Here is a 13023-nt window from a genome sequence, read left to right on the forward strand (position 1 = left end):
CCAGTCCCCACAGCCCCAACCTCTTCTATCTCACAGCTGTAGGCAGCGTTACCGAACCCCTTCACAAAGCTCCTGTTGAATCGGCCTCCACTGCCCATTCAGGAGGGTGTTCCAGATCAGCACAACTCACTGTTGAGTGGAAACCTCTTTCACCCCTTTGCATTTGTGGTGGGTCACCTCAAACCCATCCGTGCCCCAGTCCTCTGCAATGTCTCACCGTGTTCTTGGGGTTGGCCAGGTTAATCCGCAGGATGCCCATGCCCTGTAGCACGAACTTCATCGAGCTGAGGAGATTGTCTAGAACGGCAGGCTAAAAGGGAGGAAGAGAAGGACCACTGATTAACTGAGGCGAGATGTCAACAACACTGGAGCAAGAGACGACGACAACAACAACGACCTTTAATTTGTCGAAACATCAGAGTTTCACAGGAGCGATTTGGACCCTGCCATCTGAGATGATAGGACAGGCAATCAAAACGGCACCAAAGGTGTATGGGGTGCATTAAAAAGGAGCTTGAGTTAGTGAGACAGAGCTTTAGGGAGAGAATTCCAGAGCTTGCGGTTCAGGCAGCTGAAAAACTGCTGCCAATGGTGCAACAAGGAGAACACAGAGACCAAGAATGAAGAGCCCGACTGCAGAGGGACTGGTTAAAGAAGCTGGAACAGTTATATGGAGCACACGGTCCTGCATAGCAGCCAACAAGAGACCTTCTGGTTAAAGCTCAGTGCAAGAAACCCGAGCTCGGATAGTATGGGACGAGCAGCCCAAAGACAGATCCCTCCCCAACAATCCTGACCAGAGCAGCATTTATTCCACAGTAGGGGGCAGTAAACTGTGTCCCACAGGAGGAGGAAGGGCCAGAGGGTTGACATCCAGCTTCCACGGATTATACCCTTGCAAAGCTGGCATCTGACGACCATAGCGTTGGACCTCAGCATCCCATCCAATTGTCCCGGCAAAGGGAGATCTAAGCTCCAGCAGTCCCCCAGCTCTAGAGCAAGGTCATGGGACTGGGACAGGGCAGTAACTTGCCGACGTAATCCTGGTGACAAATCAGTGATGTAACACAATACTGGAAGAGTCAAAAAAAAACTAAGTACAACCTCCTACCCTGTGCACAGAAAAGGAAAATTTATATTCAAAGGCTTCAGCCCACAGAATTCAGTAATGCAAGGTTTGATGATTGCAGCAGTACCGGTCCACCTGGTGTCCGACAATACCAAATTACCACGTTTTTACGACTGGGACAATTAATAGATTAAGGCCTTGAAGTGCAACAATACCAACCCATTATGGCTTTATAAATGGAACAATACTAATCTATTATAGCTTCATGAAAGACACAACTCAGTCTACCAAGGCTGCGTAACTGGAATTAACTCATCGATGTTTAGTGATCAGCACAACACTAATCTATTATGTCTTCATGAATGGTACAATGATCAAGATTTCATGAATGGGACGACATTAATCCTTAACAGTTCTCATGAGTGGCACAATTTCAATTTGACAAAGCCCCTGATAAAATCTTTATGACTACCATGCATATTGAAAAAGAATAAACCATTTACCATGTAACTAGAAGTTTCAGACCCCACGTTACAGCCACAAGGTGGACAGGAACTGTCATTGCCAACCTACGTGCGATGGGTTTAACGAGGTCCAAGCACCAGTCTCCTCCCTCGACAAGCTTCTTAAGCACAAGGAGGGGATGATACGTGGCTGAGGTCGGGTGGCACGGGGCAGGAGGTCCCTGGCGTTGGGCAGAGACACCAGCACGGAGCTGTTCCACGTGTCTATGTCCAGTTTCAACACCAGGACATCTGGAATTCCAGATGCTGGCCGATACTTTGGTATTCCTGACACCACCCTGGAATTCGAGCCCTGTTTCACGCACACACAGTGCTGCACCGTCCTCAACTCTGACCAGGGCAAAGAGGGCAGTGGTAGGACACAGTCCTGACCACCAGTCCACAAAACCACAGGAGCAGACACCAAGACCGGCCTCAAGTACAATGCTCCCACCATCATGCTCTGCCTTTGATGAGGGGGCTGGGTGCTGGATGGAGATGGGTCTTCACCAGGGACACTCCGTCAATCAGCTCCAAGTTGGATGGGAGGAGCTGGCAGAGAACATCCAGCCCCTCATGGAGTCAGTAAATCCTTTGCCCAGAGAAATAAGTGGGTTCTGTGCAGAGCGCTGGGAACGGTGAACACCTTAGGCCCTGCTCAGCCCATTCAATTGTTCCTGCGACTGGGAGGAAGGCAAGACCCTTGCCAAAAATTTGCCACTGTCTGAAATCTTACATAAAACAGGAAGACACTGAAAACAATCGAGATTTGCAGGGAGAGAAACATGTTCCTCCTGATGGGACCCTCCAATACCCAAATGAGGGAGTGGACAGCCCCCTACCCGAAGTGGGACTCAACCACCACCTCCAGTGACACACTGCTCCCTCATTAATGATCTAGGTCAAACAGTGACAGAGAGAAAACAAGTTAGTATTTACACCAACTCATTTCCCTCCTTCCCAGTTCACCCAGAAACATTAACTCAGAAACTGGAGTGCTCATTACACTCAGTAATCCTTCACAACCAATGGTCAACATTTATGAACCACAGCAAAGTCCACTGTAAATTCCCCGAAGCAGCATTAGTGAACAAAGTCCAGCAACAAGCCACAAGACGACGTCAGAGCAGGTGACCAAAAGTTTGGGGCAAGAAATGGGAGAAAAGAAATCTCTTTGGCTTGGAGAAAGGGAGAGAAGGGGAGACGATGGAGCAATGGATGGGACGGTGACCTTGGGCAGGACAAGCAGCCATCTGTATCTCCCCATTTATCTTCACAGTTCGCCACCACACTAGAGCTTAAGCACAAACACACAAGGCGGCTCCCGTAACGTCTACAAAGCCAAGACTGCAGCTTTATCTAGGCTGTTGCTGCAGTAGATGTCGGAGCAGAGGGACGGGGAGGCAGAGATCGATTACACTCAGGTCCCGTCTGTTCTCCCAACTGGGTGTTAGGGGAGACACAGGAGAGTGCAGACGCTGGGATCTGGAGCAACACACAATCTGCTGGAGGAACTCAGTGGGTCGAGCAGCATCTGTGGATCTGTGGGGGGGGGAAGAGGAGAAAGGAATTGTCGACGTTTCGTGTCAAAACCCTGCATCACGACTGACAGCGGAGAGGGGAGTTGGCTGATATAAAGTGGAGAGGGGGAGTGGTGAGACAGGAGTCCAAGGTGATTGGTGGACTGGGAAGGAGTGAATGATGACGGGCAGGTTGTGCCAGGTAGAGGAGGGTGGAGTTGGGAGAGTGGTAGGGGGAGGAGGTGGTAGATGATCCCACCAGGATGAGCAGGGAGATGCTCTGGGATCATAGAACATTACAGCACAGTACAGGCCATTCAGCCCACAATGCTGTGCCAACATTTTATCCTGCTCCAAGATCTAACCCTTCTCTCCCATATAGCCCCCCCATTTCTCTATCATTCATGTGTCTAAGAGTCTCTTAAATGTCCCTAATGTATCTGCCCCCACAACCTCTGCCGGCGGTGCGTGCCACGCACCCACCACTCTGTGTGAAAAAATTACCCCTGACATCCCCCTTACACCTTCCTCCAATCACCTTAAAATTATGTCCCCTTGTGTTAGCCATTGTCGCCCTGGGAAAAAGCCTCTGACTGTCCACTCGATCTATGTCTCTTATCACCTTGGGTTTCCTCCGGGTGCTCCGGTTTACTCCCACATTCCAAAGGCGTATGGGTTAGGAAGTTGTGGGCATGCTACATTGGCGCCGGAAGCGTGGCGACACTTGCGGGCTGCCCCCCCAAATCACTATGCAAAAGATGTATTTCACTGTGTGTTTCAAAGTATATGTTACTAATAAAGATATCGTGTACACCTCTATCAAGTCACCTCTCATCCTCCTTCTCTCCAAAGAGAAAAGCCCTAGCTCACTCAACCTATCCTCATAAGACATGCTCTCCAATCCAGGCAACATCCTGGTAAATCTCCTCTGCACCCTCTCTAAAGCTTCCACATCCTTCCTATAATGAGGTGACCAGAACTGAACACAATACTCCAAGTGCGGTCTGACCAGAATTCTATAGAGCTGCAACATCACCTCGCGGCTCTTGAACTCAATACTCCGTCTAATGAAGGCCAAAGCTCCATACACCTTCTTAACAACCCCATCAACCTGCACGGCAAACTTGAGATCTATGGACATGGACCTCAAGATCCCTCTGTTCCTCCACACCGCTAAGAGTCCTGCCATTAACCTTGTATTCTGCCTTCAAATTCGATCTCCCAAAGTGTATCACTTCACACTTATCCAGGTTGAACTCCACCTGCCATTTCTCAGCCCGGCTCTGCATTCTATCAATATCCTGTTGTAATCTACAGCAACCTTCTGCACTATCCACAACACCACCAACCTTTGTATCATCAGCAAACTTACTAACCCACCCTTCCAGATCCTTATCCAAGTCCTTTATAAAAATCAAAGAGCAGGGGTCCCAGAACAGATCCCTGCAGAACACCACTGGTCACCGACCTCCAGACAGAATATGCTCCATCTACCACCACCTTCTGTCTTCTATTCTGAATCCAAACAGCCAAGTTTCCCTGGATCCCATGCCTCCTGACTTTCTGAATAAGCCTTCCGTGAGGAACCTTATCAAACGCCTTACTAAAATCCACGTACACCACATCCACTGCTCTACCTTCATCAATGTGCTTTGTCACATCCTCAAAGAATTCAATCAGGCTCATAAGGCATGACCTACCCCTCACAAAGCCATGCTGACTGCCCCTAATTAGCCTATCCTGTCTCTAAGAATCTTCTCCAGTAATTTGCCCACCACTGAAGTAAGACTCACTGGTCTGTAATTCCCAGGTTATCCCTACTCCCTTTCTTAAGCAAAGGAACAACATTTGCCACCCTCCAATCATCTGGCACTACTCCTGTGGCCAGTGAGGATGCAGAGATTGTCGCCAAAGGTGCAGCAATCTCTTCCCTTGCTTCCCATAATAACCTTGGATATATCCCGTCTGGTCCCGGTGACTTATCTATCCTGATGTTTTTCAACAGTTCCAGCACATCCTCTTTCCTGACGTCGACACGCCCCAGCGTATCAGCCTGTCGTAAACCATCCTCACAAACGTCAAGGTTCCTTCCTCTGGTGAATACTGAAGTAAAGTATTCACTAAGGACCTCCCCTACCTCTGACTCTAGGCACATGTTTCCTCTTTTATCCCTGATCGGCCCTAATCATCTTCCTATTCTTCATATACATGTGGAACACCTTGGGGTTTTCCTTGATCCTACTCGCCAAGGACTTCTCATGCCCCCTTCTAGCTCTCCTAAGTCCATTCTTAAGCTTCCTTCTGGCTACTTTGTAACTCTCCAGAGCCCTGTCTGATCCATGTTTTCTAAACCTTAGCTAAGCTTCTTTCTGTACACACCTAACAAACTCCACCCCATCTAACCCCTCTACACTAAGAGGGGCCAATCAATATTAAGGAAGTTGAAATCACCCATGACAACAACCCTGCTATTTTTGCACCTCTCCAAAATTTGCCTCCCAATCTGCTCCTCAGTGTCTTCTGCTGCTATTGGGGGGGGGGGGGGGGGGGGGGGGGGGGGGTGGTCTGTAGAATCGCTCCCTTGCTATTTTTGACTTCCACCCCACACTGACTCAGTGGACAATCCCTCCAGGACATCCTCCCTTTTCTGCAGCTGTGACACTGCCCCTGATCAGCAAAGTCGCTCCCCCCACCTCTTTTACCCCCCGCCCCTGTCCCTTTTGAAACATCTAAACCCCGGCCATATCCAGCAGCATTCCTGCCCTTACGACAGGCCAAGTCTCAGTAATGGCACCACGTCTAATTCCATGTACTTACCCACGCTCTAAGTTCATCAGCCTTGTTCCTAATACTTGCATTAAAGTAGACCCACTTCAGCTCATCCAACTAACTGCAATTTTGCCCCCTTTTCAACTACCTATCCTTCCTCAGTCTTTCTACATCTGCATCTACTTGTACACCTAAATGAACCAACCTCTGACCCTATCACTCTGGTTCCCATCCCCCTGCCAAACTAGTTTAAACCCTCCCCACATCATCCAGGACGTCACATTCTCAAAGAATTCAATCAGGCTCGTGAGGCACGACCTGCCCCTCACAAAGCCGTGCTGACTGTCCCTAATCAGCCTATGCTTCTCCAAATGCCCATACATCCTGTCTCTAAGAATCTTCTCCAGTGATTTGCCCACCACTGAAGTAAGACTCACTGGTCTGTAATTCCTGGGTGAGATCATCCCTGAGTCAATATCACCAGGCACAGGGCTTCTGTTGTTTATTCACTCACAGGCAGATGTCCTGCATCCAACACCGACTATCCATGATGTGAGGAGGTCACCAGAGGCAAGATTGGAGGGTGGTCTGGAGTCACATGGAGGCCAGACCAAACAAGGACAGCAGATTGCCTTCCCTAAAGGATGTTAGTGGACCTGTTGGTTTTACAGTAATCCAGTAGCATTGATTAGACTCTCAAGGGAAATCCTAGGGGGTGAGGTCCACAGAACGGCATCAGCACTGGCAGGGCATTACCTGTCAAAGGAAGCCCCTGAAACAAAGGTACCACCAGACTGCCTCCTGCGCTTGTTCTACAAGGAGATATTAAGCAGATGTGTCTTTAACTCTGGAGTTAATGAGGGGTGAACTCACTGAAATGTGCAGGTCCTGACAGGGATGTTGTACAGGCATACAGAACCAGCAGTCAGTTTCAAAGTGAGGGGTTGGCCATTCACCACAGAAAAGTTGCTTTGTCCAGAGGATGTCGAGTGTTTAGAATTCTCTGCCCAAGGTAGCTCGGTTACAGAGTACGTTCGAAGCATGGGTTCTCCCCAGGGGATCCATTTCCCTCCCACGTCCCAAGGACGTGCAGGTTGGTGGGTTAATTGGCCGCTGTAAATGGTCCCTGGTGTGTGGGCAAGTGGTGGGATCTGGGCGTCGCTGATGACAATGTGTGGAGAATTCGGGTAAACTGCTGTGTTAATGGTCAGCATTGACTTGGTGGGCCGAAGGGCCTGTTCCCATGCTGTTGACTCTACAGAGAGATCAATAGATCTTTATTTATCAAAGGTTAGGGCAGGATGGTGGCCCAAAGATCAGGTCAATGGCCTACTTGTCACGAACCAGCAACAAAAGAAACACACTGAGCATGATTCAGTGTTAAAAACTATTTTATTAATCACTACTTATGATAATACGTAAAATAAAAGTAAAAATGTTAGTATGTTAGAATTCAAAAATGTTAAACCTTGAACGTTAACCCCAAAAACTAAACTCTTCGTGTGTGTGTGTGGCAAAGTCCCAAACTCCAAGTTCCGGAATGGTTCTTAAAGTTCAGTTCCGCAAGCCACAAGGTGAAACATGAGCAAGGTCTTCTTCAACAACCACCGTTGTCTGAAGATAAGACGTAGATGTAGAGAAACATAGAGAGAGTAAATACGAAAATCCAATGTTCCACGATGGAACCCAAACGACACTTAAGTGTTTACCTCGGTAGTGACTTCCTCACCCTGAAAAGCATCCGAATCGTGGTCGTCCTACACACAAATACCTGTTTCCTTCTACAGGCCAGCAACAAAGTGAAGTCCAACCGGATTACTTCCAACTTCCATACATGGATTTCAGTGCAGACATAGTTATTGTTTCTCACCATCGATAGAGAAACATAGCAGGGCTGGTGTCTCTCTCCCTTCTCTCTCTTCTTCTTCTTCTACAACATCATTACGTCCTTTATCTTCTTATGACGTAAGCACTCCACACACACACACAACTCTATCTAAAGGGACATTCACTGAGTCCGTTAACATACTCTTGACTCAATATTCACTGGGAGGGCACTAAGACTTTTGATCAGGGGAGGGGAAGTGACCAGAATGAGGGCATTAGGTCAGGCAGGGTTAGATATATAGATATCTTTATTAGTCACATGTACATCGAAACACACAGTGAAATGCATCTTTTGCGTAGAGTGTTCTGGGGGCAGCCTGCAAGTGTCGCCTCGCTTCTGGCGCCAACATAGCATGCCCACAACTTCCTAACCCATATGTCTTTGGAACGTGGGAGGAAACTGGAGCCCCCAGAGGAAACCCACACAGACACGGGGAGAACGTACAAGCTCCTCACAGGCAGTAGCCAGAATTGAACCCGGGTTGCTGGCGCTGAAATAGCGTTACGCTAACCTTGGGTAATACAATTCTCAGGGCCCTTCCTGGGACGGCCAGGTATTCGAGATTCCCAGCGCCCAATGGTCAGCAGGTCCACTGACAACACAGGTGACCACTGGCAGACCACCCACCGCCAACACAAGCACAGCCAGGCACACAGAGCAGACTGGCGCGAGAGGAATTCACAAAGCTGCCACTCGCATCTGTTTTCTCCCTGGATAAAATGCAGGCAGTCAGGAGAACTGGATTAATGAAATCCTTTCTAATCCTGCCCGGCTCCGGTTGAATGCAGAGCTGGTGAGGCAGGGATCAGCATATTGTGACTGCACAAAGGCCGGGGGACAAAGGGCCCCTGTTCAAACTGGTCAGCTGAGCATTCCAAAACTCACTGGTCAACTCAGCCGACAAACTGTTGACTGGATTCTGATTGGAAACTGTGGAGATATCCCAGCATACAAAACTGGGGCAATCTACTCATTAACTTCACACTGGGTTACAAGACAGTTAATGCTGGCCACTAGCTTATGCACATTATAACGTCTAGAAAGAAACAGAGCCGCTGCCTCACAGCTTCAGCATCCCCGGTTCAATTCCGACCTCCGCTGCTGTCTGTGTGGAGTTTGCACACTTCTCCTGTGACCACGTGGGTTTCCCTTGGGTGCTTTGGTTTCCTCCTACATTAAACGAACGCTCTGCCTCTCAGAGGGATGCAAGGTCACTATTGAGAGATGCACTGTAGCTCTGCCCAATGAACTCTCATTTTTTTTTTAAAATGTCTTCTCAATATAGGAGGCCATTTGGCCCACAAGTCTATGCCAGCTCTCAGAACATTCCTACCAGCCCCACTTCCCCACTCATTTCTGTTACCCATTCTCCGTCACCTACCAGCTGGGACGTGAGAGGAAACCGAAGCACCCAGAGGAAACCCACGTAGTCGCGGAGAACACACAAATTCTACAGACAGCACCCAAAGTCAGGATTGAACTCAAGGTCTCTGGAGATACGAGGGAGCAGCACTACTGCTAACCCACTGCACTACCCTGGAGGGCATTTACCACCTGGACCAACATCACAGAAAGATTACCTGGTCACAGTCTCACTGCCATCTGCGCAGACTCAATCTGCACAAGCAGGCTGCCAGGATTCCTACATCTGGACGGCACTATGGTGCAGCAGAGATGGCCGCCGTAAATTGCCCCTTGTGTTTTGGGGAGCAGTAGAAGCAAGGGAGAGAATGAAATGGGATTAATGCAGGATTAGTGCATGCGAGGACAGAGCTGGTGGGACAAAGGGCCTGTATCCATGGTGCATCCAATGGGGCGGTGGTGGAGGCAGGTACATTGGTCAAATTCAAGAGATTACTAGATAAGCATATAGAGGAATTTAAAATAGAGGGATTACGCAGGAGGAAGGGGTTAGATGGTCTTAGGCGAGGTTTAAAGGTCGGCACAACATTGTGGGCCAACGGGCCTGTATTGACTGTACTGTTCTATGTTCTACCCCTCTATGACTATTCCCACTGGGACTATGCTTCAAATGGCATTTACTGAATTGGTGATCCCAGACTGTGAATAATGCTATAAACACAGAGCCACCTTTCCTTCCTTCTCTAGCCCTAGGGTTGTGCCACCTCCTATCTAGTAGTATAACACTGGAGAGTGACAGTGAGCACCCTGTGCGACTCCACATGGCCATTTGCATCTGCTTACTTTTGCAAGAACCGGGACAAGTCACCAAGCAGCTTCACCCCACGCTAAAGGTCACAAGAGCAATCACCATGATTCCTTTCATTCCTGGCTTGTCACTCGTCACCTACTAGAAATTCGACAGAGATGGACACACATGCGCCCACCCTGGTGACAAACTTCTAAAGCAAAAACTGCAGGAGATACACAGCCGATCAGGCAGTACCTCTGGGGAGAGGAACAGGATTAACATTATAGGTTGAAGACCTCTGATCAGAACCAGAGAACTGAGAAACAAGCATAGGATGGGAGGGGTGGAGGGAGAAGAGGGAACGTCTGTGAATGGGATGAGAACTAGTGGACAAACATGGTCCATATTACCACCCAACAAGTCTCTGTTCTCCAAGGCAATGCAGAGCAAGCCATGCCCTGTGGAACCAGTGCTTTACAGAGTTTAACCATCGGCTCACCCTCCTTCCAAAGCTTTATTTCTAGAATAGTTATTGGCTTACAGGATGTGCCCATCACTGGAAATGCTGCCTCCCCAGTTACCCCTTAACTGAGGAGGAAGTTAAGAACCTATCAGATTGGGGGGCACAGTGGTAGAGCCTCTGCCTCACAGCACCAGAGACCCAGGTTCAATCCTGACCTCAGGTGCTGTCAGTGTGGAGTTGGCACATTCTGGGGTTCCCCCCCCCCCCCGGTTTTCTCCCACATCCCAAAGTCGTGCAGGTTGGAAGCTTAATTGGCCGCTGTAAATAGCCTCTAACATAGGCAAAGGGCAGAGTCTGGTGGGAGTTGATGGAAATATAGGGAGAATAAAAAAATGGGATTAGTGTTAAGTGGTGCTTGAGGGTCAGTACAGTGGATCAAAGGGCCTGTTTCATTGCTGGACAACATTGGTTATTCTGGATTCACCTACAGGACAGGCAAGCTGCCACAGGGACCCAGGTTCAGTGCTGTTTGTGTCGAGTCTGCACATTTCTCCATCACTGCACAGGAAGTTAGTGGATTCTTTGGCAGAACTTCAGTAAATAGCCTAGTATAATTGCCAGGCAAACTAACTCTGGTATGCATGTCATTGATGTTTGAGGCTTCTGTACGTTTTTGGGATGTCAGAGAGAGATCACAACAAAGACATTTTTCCCCCCCCAGAGGCAACACGCAGGTGTAACATTAGGAAAGCAAATGATATATTCACCTCCATTATGAGAGGATTCGAGTTACAGGTGTAAAGATGTCTTACTGCAATTGTACAGGAGACTGCACCTGGAGTATTGTGTACAGCTTTGAGTCATGCAGTCTGGAATGCCCAGGCCAAGTCAGTTAATGTTTTGCTCAGAAGAACAAGGCCATTCAACCCATTGTGTATAAACTGGCGACAAATTCCACACTGGAACTTCCTACTTCAATGCCTTCTGTGGTACCTGACTGTTTATCCAAGAGAACTTCCATGGTCACTGCTGGTTGTGTGTTCAACATTACAGAGAACATACAGCCCAGAAGCAGGCCATTCAGCCCAACCAGTTCAGGCTAGTATTTATACATATCCCAAGGTCTCAGTAACACTGTCCCCCCCTCTCTCTCTCTCACACACACACACTCTCTCCAAGTTGCCTTTGGAAGCCAATTTCAGCACATCTCCTTAAACCACATTCTAACATGGGCGGTTCACTAGTTACAGAGCACGTGCGCTATCTGCATGAATCCAAGTCCTTCCATGGCAACAAATTCCACAACCACTGACTCCCAGAGTGAAGAAGCTGCTTCCCCCTCACCCTTCATTGCAGTAGTGCCTAGCTCTTCCCTTTCTGGATCTCGGTATTGGATTCTCACGGAGCCCAATTTTCCCCACATCCGCCTTACCAATTCTCTCCACATCTGCCTTATCCAGTTCATAATTCCCCTGAAAGAAAGTAAGAGCCCCAACCTGTTCAATCTTCTTAAAACTTCTCAGTTGATGCTAGTTTGTTTTCATCCCCCACCTTAATGTTCTTCCTGTGGTGATGGCTCACAACTGCACACGGTGCTTGACACATGATCTGATGAGGCCTACAGCACAGACACTGGCCCTTCAGCCCAACTTGTCCATATCAACAGTGATGCCTTTCTAAACTAAACCCATTTGCCTGATTTAGGCCCATATCCATCAACTCTTTATCTGTCCAATTGCCTTTTAGCGCCACTTTTATTTTAGTCATTCATTATTCAGGATTTGGCACCTCTAGTTCCAGGCGGCACTCATCGCCGTTCCCCACTTGCCCTTGAACCAGGTGGCTTGCTACGCTGCGATGCTGACTTTAATGATTTCTTTGGCTGTTTACTCCAACGCAGGTGATGGTGCCCTTAGTATGAAGAGAATCTCCTGGTTTATCTACAACCAGGCCCAATGATCAATGTGCCCGTGTTCCATTGTCCAACAACTTTCAAGGAACCAGAAGGCCATTCAGTCCCTCGAGCCTGTTTTATCACCAAGATCACAGCTGTTCTGACTGCAACCTCAGCTCCACAGTCCAGCCTACACCCAGTGACCTTTCACTCCCTTATCAGGCATTTTCTATCACTGACAACATGACCCACTTTCCCTTCCGAAACTGACTCGGAATTGATCAAATCAGTTACTAATTGACTGACCAGTGTAAACAACTGCAAATTCTCTTATCGGGTGCCTTCTTCCACCCGTTCTGCCCCAGCGAACACAGCACTGGTACCGAGGTCTTCATCAGAATGAAAGTTTACGAATCTGGGCCATGGACACCAATGGAACGTGCACAGAATTCCCTGCCCAGGGGGAACTCAAACACTTGTTTCTCTCAGCTGTATACACTCAAATTAAAAATTACCAAGTAAACAGAAACACTCAATATGAACCAGGGATGTGTAGCTGGCATCTTGTGGTACCATCTGTGCACCAGCCAGACAGCAAAAGTCATGACAGCACAGGAGGCGGCCATTTGGCCCACTGAGTTCATGCCAGCTCCCCAGGGAGCAATACCAGTCCCATTCACTTTTTCCTTGTATCCCCCATAGTCCTGCAACCCATTCTCTCCCAGACCTGCCCATCAGCTCCCCCTTGGTTCCTTTTGCCATTAA

The 13023-nt window shown here is 48.5% G+C and overlaps 1 protein-coding gene across 1 annotated transcript in view; it reads right to left on the reverse strand.

Moving 5' to 3' along the window:
• gnav1 (guanine nucleotide binding protein (G protein) alpha v1) overlaps positions 1–13023 on the reverse strand; it is a 98254-nt gene that overhangs the window by 63774 nt on the left and 21457 nt on the right. The window contains exon 3 of the mRNA XM_052033271.1: positions 218–310. Within this exon, the coding sequence (XP_051889231.1) occupies positions 218–310 (93 nt within the window). The remainder of the gene's footprint in view (positions 1–217; positions 311–13023) is intronic.

The sequence above is a fragment of the Pristis pectinata genome, chromosome 18 (assembly GCF_009764475.1).
Source record: "Pristis pectinata isolate sPriPec2 chromosome 18, sPriPec2.1.pri, whole genome shotgun sequence".
Classification (NCBI taxonomy): Eukaryota; Metazoa; Chordata; class Chondrichthyes; order Rhinopristiformes; family Pristidae; genus Pristis; species Pristis pectinata.